General features: G+C 39.1%; 1 protein-coding gene and 1 long non-coding RNA gene across 7 annotated transcripts in view; one reads left to right on the top strand and one right to left on the bottom strand.

The window, feature by feature from the left end:
- Nucleotides 1-6,095, bottom strand: part of HECTD1 (HECT domain E3 ubiquitin protein ligase 1) — a 90,844-nt gene extending 84,749 nt beyond the window's left edge. For 4 of the 6 annotated variants that reach the window (XM_077772721.1, XM_077772722.1, XM_077772723.1 and 1 more), the window contains exons 1-2: nt 5,803-6,095; nt 4,205-4,365 (exon numbers count right to left, since the gene is read on the bottom strand). In XM_077772721.1, the coding sequence (XP_077628847.1) occupies nt 4,205-4,344 (140 nt within the window). In that variant the 5' untranslated portion in view covers nt 4,345-4,365; nt 5,803-6,095. The remainder of the gene's footprint in view (nt 1-4,204; nt 4,366-5,802) is intronic. The other 2 variants (XM_077772725.1, XM_077772726.1) reach the window with 1 other exon arrangement.
- An 80-nt stretch (nt 6,096-6,175) lies between these two features.
- Nucleotides 6,176-13,304, top strand: LOC144238800 (uncharacterized). Its single transcript, XR_013337214.1, has 3 exons — nt 6,176-6,738; nt 11,988-12,057; nt 13,263-13,304. It is a non-coding gene; the product is annotated as an uncharacterized LOC144238800 (long non-coding RNA).
- The last annotated feature ends 4,886 nt before the right edge of the window (nt 13,305-18,190 follow it).

Genomic DNA, 18,190 nt, shown 5'->3' with positions numbered 1-18,190 from the left:
ATCTCTAACATCTGACATAAAGTAGGAAGACAATTTAAAAGGTTACGCCCTTGCCACTGTTGTAGGTATTTTTTATCTTTTCCTGTAAATACACAAAGGTTTTTACCACTGTATTCAGCCACTTTGGAATCCAGAATCAAGGGGCACCTGGGTGGCTTAGTCAGTTAAGCGTCCGACTTTTGCTTAGGTCATGATCTCACGGTTCGTGGGTTCGAGCCCCACGTCGGGCTCTGTGCTGACTGCCAGCTCAGAGCCTGGAGCCTGTTTCAGTCTGTGACTCCCTCTCTCTCTGACCCTCCCCTGCTCACGCTGTCTCTCTCTCTCTCTCTCCTAAGAAATAAATAAAACAATAAAAAAAAAAATGGAATCCAGAATCAAGACAGTCTTTGGAGAGATCCCAAAGAATACACTAGGAAAACCTTTAACAGTGGTTGCCTCTGAACTGAACTTAGCCAGAAGGCAGGAGAGCAAGAGACTTTTTACTCTATATCCTTTTGTGCCCTCGTAATTAACTAAAATGATTATTTTTTTAAAAAGAGCCTTGTAAGACCTAAAAGTAGTATCCATAACATTCTATTTTCTAGATCATCTGGGGAGGTCTTAGATTCTACCCCTAATAAAGATCTTTTCAATTATACTATCTGAAAATACAGTAGGCAGGATCTACAAGAACCCAGGATGAACCTACTTATAACAGTATGTATAATAATCATCCATTTTAATGTGAATGCAAAATCATTTGTAATTCACTTAACTATTATTACATTTGTAACGTGTTAAATTTAACTCACTAACATCACAAATGAAAGCAAAACCTAACCCTGAGCTTGTATTTTACTCTCTAGAGCATAACTTTGTAAGTTTAGGCATTAATAAGAAACATCACAGGGCGCCTGAGTGGCTCAGTCTGACTTCAGCTCTCAGTTCGTGTCATGATCTCATGGTCTGTGAGTTCGAGCCTCGCATCGGGCTCTGCGATGACAGTTCAGAGCCTGGAGCCTGCTTCTGATTCTGTGTCTCCCTCTCTCTGTCCTTCCCACACTCAAGCCTCTGTCTCTTGTCTTTCTCTCAAAAGTAAATTAACATTAAAAAAAATTTTTTTTTTTAAAGAAGTATCACAGTTTCACCAGAAATGTATATTCCTTAACTTCAAAAAGACCATCAAAGCTGGTACAAAAAAAAGGAGAGTCATGTAAAATCTAAATTAAAGAAAAAGACTTAAAATCTGCCTTTCCTGACTAAACAGCCATATAACGATTTATACAAGCTAATAAGTCAAAAACATATCTGAACACACAGATACCTTTTGTTTTATTCAATGTAACTAAGGACTCTCTGCTAGTATCTTATGAAATCAAGTTGGTGTGGGAGATTTTCACCAATATTCAAAACATACACATCATCTTGTTTTTCCCTACCTTATTTGTTGACTGTTGCAATGAATTTAAAAAGACTCTCCAAAATCAATCTGTTTTGCAAAATAAACTCCCAAAATAAAATTCAAAATTAGAAATTTAATAATATTAGTATGCAGCCCACTAAAACCAAAACACTTTTCATTTACATTCTTTCGTTTAATCCTCACAAGGAGGCTACAAGAACGAGGACTGCTATTTTACAAAGAAAGGCTCTCAAAGGCTAAATTACATGCAGCTGACCAAGAATCCAAGCATCTGAACCCAGATCTCTGATGCCACAACTCATTCTTTCCACCTCACCATGCTGCCTCTCTAGTTTAAAGAAATCAAAACAATTTTCCTTGTGACAAGAAAATCTGATTAAAGAACGAAGACAGCTAAGTTGCTGTTTTTTTTAAATTGTCACAATTTAATCAAACATCCATTTTTAGGTAGACAAATGATTGGTATGCCACATGAAACGGGGTAACCATTCCAATTTGAAAGAGTCTTGTATCTTTACTTAGTAAATAAAAAATGTAAATCACATCTGACTTTAATTTCCTCTTTCTTAAAATTACATTATAGCAAATATAAAATAAAGTCTAGAAAGGAAAATGAAAAAAAATAACAATTATGTTAGGATGGTACAATTTTATACAGGAATAAGTTTTATATTTTAAAAGTTTCCTTTAAAATTGTTTTAATATGGTAAAACTTTTTTTAAATGCCATTACAAATTTCTATACATTAGTACCTAAGAGAAGATGCAAAACAACTGTTAATTTCACTGGCAAGTATAACTTTTTATTTATTTATTTTTATTTTTATTTTTTTGAATGTTTATTTGTGAGACAGAGAAACAGAGTGAGCAGGGGGAGCGGGCAAAGACAGAGGGAGACTAAAAATCCCAAGCAGGCTCCAGACTCTGAGCTATCAGCACAGAGCCCGACATGGGGCTTGAACTCACCAGCCCTGAGATTAGGACCTTGAGTCAAAGTTGGACACTTAACCAACTAAGCCATCCAGGCACCCTGCAAGTATAACTTTTTAAAATACCAAGAGTGGGGCATCTGGGTGGATCAGTCGGCTAAGTATCAAACTCTTGATTTTGGCTCAGGTCGTGACCTCATGGTGTGGGATACTGCCTTCTGTCAGGCTCCATGCTAAACATGGAGCCTGGTTGGGACTCTCCCTCCCACTCTGTATCTCAAAGTAAATAAACTTTAAAAAAAATTTTAGGGGTGCTTGGGTGGTTCACTCACTTAAGTGTCTGACAGTAAAAAGCTGCTTGGGATTCTCTCTCTCCCTCTTTCTCTGCCCCTCCCCCACCTGCAAGCACAAGCTCACTCTCTCAAAATAAATAAACTTAAAAAAATTTTTTCTTTAGGAGCACCTGGGTGGCTCAGTGGGTTAAGCATCCAACTCTTGGTTTCGGCTCAGGTCATGATCACCATTTGTGAGTTCAAGCCCCACATCAGGCTCCATACTGTGAGTGCTTGGAATTCTCTCTCTTTCTCTCTCTCCCTCCCTAACTGTGCTGTCTCTGTTTCTCTCAAAATAAATAAAAAATAAAAGAAAAAAAAAAAAAAAGTTTTAATAAAATTCCAAAAGTAATTCTTAAGTTAATAAAGACGCTCTAATGAAATCTATAAACATTCAAAATTCTACTTCACTGTTCTGTGAATCCTGCTAAAACAAGTGTCAACAGGGGGGCTAAATTATAAGAAAGTTTGTTAATAACAAAAACTACTTGACATGAATGGGTCATTAACAAACTGATTTTGAAACTTCATTTACAAGGGCTTCTATCCTAAGATTCTTATCATTTTAATCAGATTTACAACCAAAAATTATTTTTGTTTATTAATTTTTCTTTATTATTATTCATTCAAAATTGAAGACAATTAAAAATACTTTGTCAATTTAGTAATAAAAGCCTTCACTGCCATCCAGAGAAATTAAAATAATTATACCAAATTTTAAGTCAACATCTCAAACATCTTCTAGTTACCTCAAACTAGCATTAAAACTAATACAAAAAACAACTAAGTTTTCATTTACTTACTACTGGAATTCAAAATTTCAAATAATTAATATAGAATAAACAGTAAAAACAAAATGTGTTCAGTATTCAGAAGAATGGCTAATCTAACTGGGCAAGTTATCACCCGAGGGCAAAAACATACCATTAATAGCCAATCTCATCATGAATTCTTCTTTACATTTCTGCACTAATTCTACATTCAAACCTATGAATAATATTGTTTAAACTCTAAAACTTCAAAATCTGTTTCTACCGTTCCAAAAATATGCTATAAGGGTAACATCCAATTTAAACCCTCCAAAGTGAAATTTACAATCATCTGCTTTAACAAAAGTACAACGCCATAGGAGTTAATACTAATGAAGAAAGGGGAGACTGGAAACTATGTTCATTATTTTTTCTATTTCCTTCTTTACTTCAAGGTAATTTCTTAGTACAGAAACAAGCACCTATAAAGAAGTATTTGTATTTTCCCAGTTCCTAACATACTTTGAAAATGAATCAAGTTAAAATTAGTATTCCCTAATTCCTATTCATTCAACAAACATACATTTGTGTCATCACAATGATCATTACAGAATTACTTCACCTACTAATTTTTATTTCTCAGAAAAGTATAAATGCAAAACTGCAGAAACTTTTAAAAAGTTAATTTTAAAACTCACTAGAGAAAATTCTACACAAAGTGAAGTCAGCAAATGGTTGAAAACAGATGTCACCAGAGCAACTCCAAAAGAAGATGATGAAGGGATGTACTTACGTTTCAAAACAACGATCCACGTTGTCAGACATCAAAAGCAGCATGCATAGCTGTTCAAGGGCTATTAGTTGCATGTCCCTTTCATCTCCTTGTCCCATCTGTAGCCATTCCAACAATGTATCAGGATCCACATCTGCCATGGTTTTTTAAAAGCCTCTTTGCTTAAATTAAAAAAGGAAAAGGAAAAAGTCCTTTAAATATCCAGGACAGATCAGCTTGGGTTTAAAATTTTTTTCTTTTACATCAGCTAGAACCAAATGTTCCCAGTGTCCTCCTAGGAATTAGAAAAGACTCGTAGTATGTTTGGGGAGAGTACTTTTGAAGCAGTTTTTCCACTTTTCTTACTCCTCAGGTTTAATGTTTACATATCATACTAAATAAAAACAAGTTTTGCAGAACAGTATAAGCTTAAGTAGGTTGTTACTTAACTGGAAACCAGAGCTGTCTTTGTCAAACACAGTCAAACAAGCTTCAGATCCCACTACTGCTATCACCAATGTCTGTGCCAAAAGGCAAAGAACACCTTACTAAAGGTTCTTTTTTTTTTTTTTCCAGCAAACTTCTTCTCCCCTCCTCCACCCAAAACTGATCTTCAGATAAGGGTTAGTTAGATTCGGTATTTTGAGGAGACTCTAAGCATTTTGATCCAATCCCCCTTCAAATTAAGCTTCTGCTTTAAAATTATGTCCAATTCCACAAATTCTGCTGACTTCCGAATTTACTTACTGCTTCTTAAGATGTCCACATAGGAACAATTATTAGATACAAGATGTACCTATGAATAAAGGCTTGGTTAAGAATTCTGGCAGTCTTGGCAACCATTCTTAAAAGTTTAAAAAAGAAATGCTAAAAGTAAATGCAATGGACTAACACCTCACGGATCAGAATACAAGCCAATCGGTCCTCTTTCTCCATAGAATGCGGCAGCTGGTTTAAAACCAAAACAAAAACAAAAACATGAAATAGAGAAGCAGCCCAAAAGGCAAGTCATTACAAAAGCCTGTACGCGCCCTGACGGGAGGACAGCCTGGGATCCCACGTACCCCAGCTGCAGGTGTGTGAATCCAACCGCGGATCACGGGGGGCACCCAACGGCAGCGACCAGAAGGAATGACCCAACACCCCGGGCCAGGCCGAGCCCCGCGCCGGGAGGCGCAGGCACCGCGCTCCGGTTTCTCGGCACTAAGCCCCGCTAAGTTAGCTACCTGTGTCTAGGAGGGGGAAGTTCTGGAGAAGCAGCAAGCCTCAGTGCCCAGAGCAGGCCGCCGGGCCGAGCAGGGCGGCGGGTCTCTCGGGAGCGGCGCCCGGAACTCCAAGGCTCCGGGGGACGTCCCCGGCCCACCCGGCGGCGAACCCTTCTCAAGGGCAAGGGGGGCTCGCCGCGGGCTCCGGCTCGGGCAAGCCGGGCTCCGGCTCGGGCAGGGCCGAGGGAAAGGAACAAAGGGGCTAAGCGGGTAAGCCCGCAGGAGCCCGGCCGACCGCAACCGGAGCTGGGGTCTCGCTCCCGGCACGCCGCCAGGCATCCCGGACCCCGGACCCCAGGCTGGCCCTTCCGACCGCGTAAGGCACCCCCGCCTCCGTGTCCTTTAAGCTCTTACCCGGGCTTGTCGTCCCAAACCGCTCCCGTCCAGCTCCAAGCAGGCCGCGGGCAGAGCCAGGCCCGGCCGCGGCCCTCGAGTTACCAGGAAGCCGCAGGCCGCGCAGGTCGAGCCGGGCAAGTGGCACAGGAAAAGCCGCGCCTCGTCCCTCCCCTTCCTCCGCGGGGACCTGGTGACAGGGAAGCGAGAGGTTCCCCCGACCGGCTGCACCCAGCGCACGTCCGGTCCCCGGCACGCGGCTGCTCAGGCCAGAAGCTCAGAGGCCCGCGCGGTGCTGCCGGCGGCGGCTGGGGGAGGCCGCGTCCATCGCGATCCCGGAGGGGGAAGGGAGGAGGGTCGGGCGAGAGCGNACCGCCGGCCGCCACGTGGGGCGCTGCGGAGACCTGTCGGCGGGCAGCGCAGGAGAGCCAACCTGAGGCGCCGGGCTGCCGGATGCGTGGACGCCACTACCCGGACGCTCTGGCCCCGCGGGCCTCCGACTCCTTTTTCAGCAGTCGCTTTTCGGTCACATGGCTTGGCGCCTTTACGCTTCCCTGGCAAATGGGAGCACGCTCCCAGCACCCCCGCACACTGGTGCACGCACGCTCAGCTTGTTTTGCACCGTGCCTACACACTTAGCGTGCTCATGCTGTTAGGCCCCCACGCTGCGCGTCACAGCGGTGGCCCAACCTGTCCCTGCCGTCTCCGGCCCCGCAGCCCGCACTCCGACGCGAACTCCCCTCCTCCCTGGCCGGCACCCCTACTCGCGCGCGGAAGTGCATCGCGGGAGAAAAAGCACCCCTCCGGGGTTCTGGAAGACGAACCTCTTCCGTAGTTCACGAGAAAGAAAACCTTTCCAACAACCCTGGGAAGAAAACATTTTCGAGTATTATCTCCATCGCAATGATTAGAGAACTGAGCTCCAAAAACCGTAAATTCAGGCTCAGTGGCGTCCGGGTAAGCAGCGCCGCTGAGTGTGCTTTTGACTCTTTCCTGTGGGGTGTGATCTCAAGTATATTACCCACGGTTTTTCCTTTCAGACGTTTTGTTTTACATGCTTTGAAAATAAAATACGCGGGGCGCCTGGGTGGCTTAGTCGGTTGAGCGTCCGACTTTCGCTTAGGTCATGATCTCGCGGTTCGTGGGTTCGAGCCCCGCGTCGGGCTCTGTGCTGACTGCCGGCTCAGAGCCTGGAGCCTGTTTCGGAGTCTGTGTCTCCCTCTCTCTCTGGCCCTCCCCTGCTCACGCTGTCTCTCTCTCTCCTACAAATAAATAAATAAAACACTGAAAATTAAAAAAAAAAAAAAAGAAAGAAAAAATATGCCTCCTTATAAGATGTTTTGGAGATTTTTAGGATGTAGTTAATTGGAAATGTGAATATAGTTTTTAAAAAGAAATTGAACCCCTTGGTTTGTGAGATAAGCAAACCCGTACTTTATTTTACCCTTTTCATCTTTTAAACAAAAATGAATATTACATGATAGTATTTGTGTCCTTTTAAACAATCTGCATATGCTTAGCCAGTATTTTGGAAATTACAGATTTGCACTTCAAACATATATAGGCATATGTCCCACTGTCACAGGTAATGATCCCTAGGTCTCCTGTTAACAGTTCAAATCACAACTACGACTCAAGCAAATAATTTTTTGGGAGCTATGAACATGATTTGGAGCTGCCAGGAAAATCTTCAAGGAGGAAGTAGCATTCTTCTGAACCTTGAAGAATGGGTGGAATATAGACAGTGCAAGGAAGGGGGAAGAATACAAGCAAAGCCTGATATCTTCTGACAAAGGAGAGAAGGACAGTGCCCCAAAGAATCTGTATTAAGCAGTGAAGGGTAGAGAAGGTAAGGGACGAAGGAAGCAGGGCTTTGAATGCCAGATGCAAAATTTAAGCTCAGGTGAGTAACAGGTTTTGGATTAGAACACTAACTAGAAGAATTAGGTGTTAGATTGATAGAATGGCTAAAAGGAGCTACCTAGATAAGAAAATTGGCTGGGAGGTTACTGAAATCCTCCATTGTTGGTGGGAGAAAGGGCCTATTATGAGCAATAAGAATAGAGAAAAGTTGGGGCATCTGGGTGGCTCANAGAAAAGCTAAATCCTAAAAATATTTTTATTTATTTTTTAAAAAGGTATATCAGAATGTAAATGATTGACTTCATTTAGCTTTTTGGGTTTTTTTAACCTGCAGAGAGCACTTGGAAGCTAGGAAATTGATTATGCTATTAAGAAAATAGAAAAGTTAGAAGAGGGGTGCCTGGGTGGCTCATTTGGTTAAGCATCATACTCTTGGTTTGGGCTCAGATCATCATCTCACAGGTTGGTGAGTTTGAGCCCAGCATCCAGCTCTGCACTGACAATGCAGAGTCTGCTTGGGATTCTCTCTCTCTCTGTCTCTCTCTCTCTCTCTTTCTCCCTCTCAATATAAATAAATAAAAACCTTTAAAAAATGAAAAGTTGGAAGAGACTACTCTTTGCTAAAGTCTTTTTTTAAGATTTTACTTTTTTTAAAGTAATCTCTATACCCATAATGTGGCTAGAATTGGCAACTCAGAGATCAAGAGTCACATGCTCTACTTACTGAACCAGCTAAACACCGCTACTTTAATTTTAAGGTATATGTTCCTTTATTCCTTCACCATCTTTATTTGCACCATCTACTTCTACCCCGAAATGAACGACTGGTAAGCTTTAAAGAAACCTTACCAAAAAGTACTGTGACTTTTATTGTAATTATTTTAAATTCAACTATGAACAAGAACATTAAAGTAAAAGAATAAAGTCCTGAAGAAAACAGAAGATCTTGTGATGGCAACTGACCATACATACTTGAATATATGTCCCAAGAAACCAACATATGTTTACATAGTAATATTTCACCTTGATGTTAAAATCTAAGAATAATGTCCATTGGAGGGCACCTGGGTGGCTCAGTTGGTTAAGCATCCGACTTCGACTCAGGATATGATCTCACGGTCCATGGGTTCAAGCCCCATGTCGGGCTCTGTGCTGACAGCTCAGAGCCTGGATCCTGCTTCAGATTCTATGTCTCCCTCTCTCTCTCTGCCCTTTCCCCATTCATGCTCTGTCTCTCTCAAAAATGAATAAACATTTTAAAAATTTTAAAAATAATGGCCATTGGGAATTGCTATGTGCCAGGCACAGTATAAGACACAGTGAGTCCCAGACCTCAACTTCTATAAACTATAAAAGTTTAGCGGAGGAGGGGCACCTGGGTGGCTCAGTCGGTTAAGCGTACAACTTCGGCTCAGGTCATGATCTCACGGTTCATGGGTTTGAGCCCTGCATCAGGCTCCGTACTCTCAGCTAGCTCAGAGCCTGGAGGCTGCTTCGGATTCTGTGTCTCCCTCTTTCTCTGACCCTCCTCTGCTCATGCTGTCTCTCTCTCTCTCAGAAATAAATAAAAAACATTTTCAAAACTTTTTAAAAAACAAAATTTAGGGGATGGCAGATGTGAATACAGTTTCCTTGTACATCTCCATGGTAGTGCTTATCACATAATATTGTCAAATACACTGAGAACATCAAGGAGGTAATGGTATCTCAGAAGGCTTTATAAATGATGTGTGAACTAGATCTCAAATGTTGAGTTAGAGCGGGCCAGACGTTAGGAAGACCACATGGAGAAGCATAGAAGTGTAAAGAGTGCTCCTCACTTTTTGGCATAGGCCCCACTTTTATGAAATATCTTCAAAATATCCACAGTTACTGGGATCCATTCACAGATTGAGAACGGAAGATCTCATCATTCAGATTTAAACTCTTATCCTACCAACTGACATTACTATGAATTAATTTTCAAAATAAATATTATCTTATGAATAACACAGTTATATGGCATTACAGATTTTATATATCAAAAGCATCATTAGATGTAAACGTTTCAAACATGCTACAAATAATAGGGGCATTTCTTCAACTATTAACTGGAAATGGGAGTGTCCCTGGCTTTTCTCAACTTCTGAGACGCTGTCACTCTGAAGGAGTGTAGCCATTTTGAAACAGTAGAAGATTAAATTTGGCTGGAACCTAGGGTAAAGTTAGTGGGTAGAAGAAAGAGAACATTGAGATTAAGTGAATTCATTTTCTAAAGGTCTTATACACCATGCAAAGGAGTCTGAAGTTTGTTCTTTGGGCAGTGGGCAGCCCTTGGACATTTTAAACAAAGGAACACTGTGATATGATGTAGGTTTTAGGATTATTAGCCATCCTCAAGCTAAATTTGATTTCCATAAGGGTGCCAGGCTGACTCAGTCAGTAGAGCATGCAACTCTTGATCTCAGGGTCCTGAGTTCAAACCCACTTTGGTCATGTAGCTTACTTCAGAAAATTAAAAAAATTGAAAACATAAAATTGATTTCTATAAAGCTTTACAGTTAGCAAAAGACTAACAAAAAATATTTAATCCTCCTATATTATTTTAATATTCATATATTTTCATATATATGAAATATATATGAAAAATGACCTAACAGTATTAGCATTAGTAGTATTAGAGAAATTGGGGGACTTGCTCAAGGTCTCACAGCTGGTAAAGAACAGGTCTAGTTCTCAAACATAGGCCTTCAACTCTTTGACTCTTGAGAGTGTAAAGGAATATTAAAGATGACCTATTCTACTTTCCCTCATGCTGAAAAAAAAACAAAACAAAACAATGTAGCAAACTCTTCCATTCCCGACTTGTTATCCAGATTCTTCTATAAGATTTCCAGTGTTGGGAAATTATTACTTTATGAGGCAATGCATTGTACTTTGATCTACCAGCTCCAATTATTAAAAGGTGGTAAGGTAAAAAGGCTATACACATGAGAGCTGGCCAAGCAGTGTGTGAAACCTAGTTCCCATTTTACTGCTTGGTAAACTTGGTAAATTATTTAATCCTTCCAGACTTCAGTTTCTTCATGTGTAAAATAGGGTAGCCACATCTACCTAATCAGATGGATGTTAGAAGAATCGAAGAATGGAGCACCTAGGTGGCTCAGCTGGTTAAATGGCAGACTTTGGATCAGGTTGTGTTATCAATAGTTCATGAGTTTGAACCCTGCATCGGGCTCTCTGCTGTCAGCACAGAGCCTGCTTCAGATCCTCTGTCTCTCTTTCTGCCCCTTGCCACGTGCTCTCTCTCTTCCAAAAATAAACATTAAAAAAACTTTTTTTATTTATTTATTTTTTTTATATTTTTATTTATTTCTAGGAGAGAGAGAGAGAGAGACAGCGTGAGCAGAGGAGGGTCAGAAAGAGAGGGAGACACAGACTCTGACACAAGCTTCAGGCTCCGAGCTGGCAGTCAGCACAGAGCGCGACGCGGGGCTCGAACGCACGAACCGCGAGATCATGACCTAAGCGAAAGTCGGACGCTTAACCAACTAAGCCACCCAGGCGCCCCTAAAAAAACTTTTTTAAAGAAATGAAAGAGCTTATATATGCAAAGAACCTAGGCCAATAGTTCTGGACCTTAGCTGCACATTAGATTCACTTGGGGAACTTTTTTTTACCTTTATTTTTTTTTAATACACTATTTTTTCAGAGCCTTTTTAAGTTCACAGCAAAATTGACCAGAAAGTACAGTTTCCATATTCCTCCTACCCCTATACATGCACAACCTTCCTCACTATCAAAATCCTCACCATCAAATAATTATTACAGTTAATGAATCTGCATTGCCACATCATTATCACTCAAAGTCCATGGTTTACATTACAATGGTTTACATTAGAATTCACTCATAGTGTTGTATATTCTATAGGTTTTGACAAATAAATGTATCATGACACATTTTCACCATTATAGTATCACACAGAATAGTTTCACTGCCCTAAAAATCACCTGTGCTCCATCTATTCATCCCTCCCTCCCCTGTAGCCCTGGCAACCACAAATCTTTTTACTGTGTCCATAGTTTTGCCTTTTCCAGAGTGTTGGAATAGTTGGAATCATATAGTATGTAGCCATTTTGGATTGGCTTATTTCACTTAGTAATATGCATTTAAGTTTCTTCCATGTCTTTTCATGGTTTAATAGCCCATTTCTTTTAGGACTTAATAATATTCTGTTGTCTGGATGTGCCATAGTTTATTAATCTATCCACCTACCGAAGGACATCTTGGATGCTTCCAAATTGTGGCAATAGTGAATAAAGCTGCTATAAACATCCATGTGTAATTTTTTTTTCATGTGCAGGTTTTCATGTGGATATAAGCTTTGAACTCATTCGAGCAACTACCAAGGAGCATGATTTCTAGATCATATGGTAAGAATATGTTTAGTTTTAGAAGTACCAAACTGTCATCGCTTCTCGGCCTTTTGGCTAAGATCAAGTGTATAAGTACCAAACTGTCTTCCAAAGTAGTTGTACCATTTTTGCATTCCCATAAATAATAAATGAGAGTTCCTGTTGCTCCACATTCTCATCAGCATTTGGTATTATTGTTTTGGATTTTGCCCATTCTAATAGGTATATAGTGGTATCATATTGTTGGTTTATTTTGAAGTTCCCAGAGCACCAGCCTGATTCAGTTGGTAGAGTATGTGACTCTAGATCTCAGAGTCAAGAGTTAAAGCCCCACATTAAGCATGGAGCCTACTTTAATTAATTAATTAATAATTTGCAATTCCCTAATGACATCATATTGGGCATCTTTTCATATACTTTTTGGCCATGTGTGTATCTTCTTTGGTGAGGTATCTGTTCAGATCTGTGGCCCATTTTCAAATTGGATTATTCATTTACTCATTGTTGAATTTTAAGAGTTCTTGGGGGCACCTGGCTGGCTGAGTTGGTGGAGCATGCAACTCTTGATCTGAGGATTGTAGGTTCGAGACCCATGTTGGGTATCGAGATTATTTAAAAATAAAATATTTACAAAAACAGATAAATTAAATTAAATTAATTAATAAAATAAAATGTCAAATGCCCACACTGTATTTCAGACCACATCAGTCAGAATTTCTGAAGGTAGGATCCAACCATCAATACTTTCACATCACTGAAAGACTCTAATGTGTAGCCACAGCATAGAGCCATTGGCCTAAGTCAATACAATAATAATAATATTTAACTATAATTATAGTAATACTTATTGTAGCTAGATTTTTATTGGACACTTATCATGTTCTAACACTCTTCTAAATGTATTACAAGTATTACTTCATTATTGGTATTAACTACTTGGCCTACTATCTGTGTGACATTGGTCTTTCTGAGCTATGTATTACTGATCTGTAAGATCAAGATGATAACAGAAACTAACCCTTTATTGAATCATTATATTAAATAAGATAATGCATGTAAAATGCATATCGTATATTAAATACTCAAAAGTACCAGCTACTAATATTATTGTATTATTAGTTCCGCTCTCTTTTGTGGCATGCTAGGTCGGTTCCCTGTTCCATAAGATAGGTCATGAAACAATTGAAGACAACACTCATGTTCCCATGTACTCTCTTCTCCAGGCAAAGCAAGTCCAGTCCCTTTAACTGCTTTACCCTCCTTGGGTAAGTTCCAGCTTCTCTATCTTCATTTATTGATTCCTAAGCCTAAAACAGTGCTACAGATGAGGAAAGACCAGAATAGAGGGGTGCATTCTTTGTTGCATTGGCTTGGAACGGTGGTAATCACATCACTCTTTGGGCTTGCTCAGAGTTTGCAGTAAGCTAAAGTCATAGTGCCTTGCTCCCTCAACTTCCAAAGCAGCTTTCTTTCATTCTTTTTTTTTTTTTTTTTTAATTTCTAGGAGAGAGAGAGAGAGAGACAGCGTGAGCAGGGGAGGGTCAGAGAGAGAGAGAGAGATACAGACTCTGAAATTGACTCCAGGCTCTGAGCTGGCAGTCAGCACAGAGCCCGACGCGGGGCTCGAACCCACGAACCGCGAGATCATGACCTAAGCGAAAGTCGGCCGCTTAACCGACTAAGCCACCCAGGTGCCCCTCTTCTAGGATTTTTATGATTTCAGGTCTCACATTTACGTCTCTAATCCATTTTGAGTTTATTTTTGTGTGCGGTATACGAAAGTGGTCCAAGGGCGCCTGGGTGGCTCAGTCAGTTAAGCATCTGACTTTGGCTCAGGTCATGATCTCATGGTTTGTGGGTTCAAGCCCCGCGTCGGGCTCTATGCTGACAGCTCAGAGCCTGGAGCCTGCTTCCTATTCTGTGTCTTCCTCTCTCTCTGACCCTCCCCCACTCATGCTGTCTCTCTGTCTCTCAGAAATAAATTAAAAAAAAAAAGAAAGTGGTCCAGCTTCATTCTTTTGCATGTAGCTGTCCAGTTTTCCCAACATTATTTGTTGAAGACATCATCTTTTCCCATTACATATTCTTGCCTCGTTCATCAAAGATTAAGTGACCATATAATCATGGGTTTGTTTCTGGGCTTTCTATCCCATTCCATTGATTGATGTGTCTACTTTTTTTTTTTTTTTTGCCAGTATCATACTATTTTGTTTACTATAGCTTTGTAATATAACTTGAAATCTAGAATTCTGATACCTCCAGCTTTTGTGGGGTTTTTTCCAAGAGTGTTTTGACTCTTTGGGGCCTTTTGTGGTGCCATACAAATTTTAGGATTACTTGTTCTACTTCTGTGAAAAACATTCTTGGTATTTTGTCAGATCCCATTTTAAAACTCTATATAGGGGGTGATGGGCATGGAGGAGGGCACTTGTGGGGATGAGCACTGGGTGTTATATGGAAACCAACTTGACAATAAACTATTTAAAAAATAAATTTTAAAAACTCTATATATACTTTGAATAAATATTAAGGGAGAGGTTTAAAAGAATGTACATCAAAATATTAAGTGATTGCCTCTGAAAAGTAGATTCAAAGAAATGTAATAAAGGAGAGGACTTTAATTTTTTTATATATCCTTTTTCAATGTTTGGATTTTTTTTTACAATCACTTTTGCAATTAAAAAAGTACTTTAGGGGCCAGTTAAGCATCCAACTTCTGCTCAGCTCATGATCTAGCACGGTTCATGGGTTCGAGCCCCATGTCAAGCCCTGTGCTGACAGCTCAGAGTCTGGAATCTACTTGGGATTCTGTGTCTCTGTCTCTCTCTGCCCCTCCCCAACTCGCAGTCTGTCTCTCTTGCTCTCAAAAATAAACACCAAAAAGTTTTTTTTAAAAAATTACTTTAATGTGATGCATTAATTGTGGAAAAATTGGAAAATTGTGACAGAGTAAAAGAAAAAATAATCACCATGTTGAGGTTATTATTATTAACTTTTTGATAACATTTCTCTGGCCTTTTTTTGTGGACATAAACATTTATAGAATCAAATGTATTACAGATTATGATCATATTATTAAATACTATGAAGTTAATATGACATTAAACAAGCCTAAAGCCTTTTTCACACTTCTTACCAAAGTCCAAAATTCATCTTCCCATTACTATCCAAATTCATGTGTGAGTAAAATGGCTTTTTATCCCTTTTATCAGGTAACTAAAGAAGTCTGAGGGCTAGGTTTTGATAACCAGAGCCAGGAAAACTAGCTGCTTAAAATTCTCTCAGAGATCACTGTGTCTGTCTAGCAGAGTTAGAGAGGTGAGCAGTTAATCAGCTAAAGCCGCTTAGGATAAAAATCCATCTAGGTCATTCAAAACCAAAATTATCTTTTACTTCCCTAGAGGTCATTTGCCATAGATTATTTGTCTATAAGACCTAAGAAGGTAAATCAAAATTTAACATAAACTTGGAGCCCACGGAAAATTGACTTACTAGACAAATGTCAATGNATATAAATATTATATAAATATAAATATATAATTACATATATATAAACTTTCAGTAACAGCTTTATTGAAGTAAAATTCATATATCATGAAGTTTATCCTTTTAACATGTAGAGTTCAGTGGTTTTTAGTATATTCATAGAGTTGTTCATCAGTTACCACTATCTAATTCCAGAACATTTTCATCACCTTGAAAAGGAGACCCTGGGGTGCCTGGGTGGCTCAGTCTGTTAAGTATGCGACTTTGGCTTAGGTCATGATCTAATGGTTCATGAATTCGAGCTNTGAGAATACCTGCAAACTATATATATGTATCTCTGATGTGGGAATGTGGATATGCTCAGATATCTAGAGAAAAGGCAGGAAGTTTCTTGACCAAGGAAATTAACCACCAGTTAATTTTCAAGTTTTCAAGGAAAATTTATCTATACTAGTTTTTCTTTCACAATCATGACTATATTATTGCAAGTTTTTTTTTTATTATTGTTCAGTTTCTTTAGGTTTCTATTCAATTTTCTGATGTGTATATCATATGTATACATATATGTTTATATTTTATATATAGGTCATATATATGTATGCATTATGAAGTTTACATATAGATATGTACATGTGTACATTATAAATATGTATATATAAATGTATATAATACATAATATAATATATGTATTATATATGTTATATATTATTATTTATATATAATATATATAATATAATATAAATATTATATAAATATAAATATATAATTACATATATATAAACTTTCAGTAACAGCTTTATTGAAGTAAAATTCATATATCATGAAGTTTATCCTTTTAACATGTAGAGTTCAGTGGTTTTTAGTATATTCATAGAGTTGTTCATCAGTTACCACTATCTAATTCCAGAACATTTTCATCACCTTGAAAAGGAGACCCTGGGGTGCCTGGGTGGCTCAGTCTGTTAAGTATGCGACTTTGGCTTAGGTCATGATCTAATGGTTCATGAATTCGAGCTCTGAGCCAGGCTCTGTGCTGACAGCTCAGAGCCTGGAGCCTGCTTTGGGTTCTATGTTTGCCTCTCTCTGCCCCTGCTCTGCTCACTCTTTGTTTCCTAGTCTCTCTCTCTCTCTCTCTCAAAAATAAGCAAACATTAATTTTTTTTTTTATTTAAAAAAATAAAAAAGGAAACCCCATACCCATTAGCAGTTATTACAAGACCCAGTCTCTGGAAACCACTGATCTACTTTCTACCTCTATGGATTCTATCTCTATCTATCACTCTGGATATTTCATATAAAAGGTATCATATAGTATATGGTATTTTATATCTGGCTTCTTTCATTCAGTATTATGCATTCAAGTTTCATCCATATAGCATGTATCAAAGCTTTCATTCCTTTTTATGGCTAAATAATATTCCATTGCATGGATACACCACATTTTCTTTTTCAATTCATCAGTTCATGGATATTTGTCCATTACTTATTAATAATGCTGCTATGGACATTCATGTACAGTATTTTTGGTAGATATATGTGTCTTCAATTCTCTTGTGTATATACCTAGGAATGGAACTATTGAACTACGTTGTTTAGCTTTTAGAGGAACTGCCAAATGTTTTCCAAAGCAGCAGTACCATTTTACGTTCCCACCAACAGTGTATGAGGGTTCTATGCTTGTTACTATCTGTTTTTTTTTTTTTAATTTCCAGTTCCCTAATGACTAATAATGTTGAGCGTCTTTTATGTACTTGTTGGCTGTTCATATATCTCCTTTGGAGAAATATATATTAAAATAATTTACCCATTTTTACATTGAGTTCTTGTAAGAGTTCTTTATATATACTGGATAAAAGTGCCTTGTCAGATAAATAATTTGCAGATATTTTCTCCTGTTCCATGGGTTGCCTTTTCAATTACTTTCTCTTTTATTTTTTTTTTTTAATATTTTTTTTTTTAACGTTCCATTTATTTCTAGGAGAGAGAGAGAGAGACAGCGTGAGCAGGGGAGGGTCAGAGAGAGAGGGAGTCACAGACTGAAACAGGCTCCAGGCTCCGAGCCGGCAGTCAGCACAGAGCCCGACGCGGGGCTCGAACCCACGAACCGCGAGATCATGACCTAAGCGAAAGTCGGACGCTTAGCCGACTACGCCACCCAGGCGCCCCTCTTTTATTTTTTAAATGTTTATTTATTTATTTTGAGAAAGAGAGAAAGCATGAGCAGGGGAGAGGAAGAGAGAGAGGAAAGAGAATTCCAAACAGTCTCCACATTCAGCATGGAGCCCAACGAGGGGCTCAAACTCATGAACCATGAGATCATGACCTGAGCCAAATTGAAGAGTCAGATGCTTAACTGACTGAGCCACCCAGATGCCCCACCTTTTCAATTTCTTAATGGTGTCCTTTGAAGCACAAATTTTTTTAATTTTTATGAAGTCAAATGTATTATATTATTATTATTACTGTGTTCAGTACTTAAGGTACCATTGTCTAATTAAAGGTCATGGAGATTTACATTTATGTTTTTATCTAAGAGTTTTATAATTTAAATTCTTATATTAAGTTTATGATCCACTTTGACTTAATTTTTGTATACATTGTGGAATGTAAATCCAGCCTCATTTGTGTGTGTGTGCATGCATATCCATTTGTCTCAGCCCCATTT

This window comes from Crocuta crocuta, unplaced genomic scaffold, assembly GCF_008692635.1.
Source record: "Crocuta crocuta isolate KB4526 unplaced genomic scaffold, BGI_CrCroc_1.0 scaffold116, whole genome shotgun sequence".
Lineage (NCBI taxonomy): Eukaryota > Metazoa > Chordata > Mammalia > Carnivora > Hyaenidae > Crocuta > Crocuta crocuta.
This window is presented reverse-complemented; position numbering and strand designations above follow the sequence as displayed.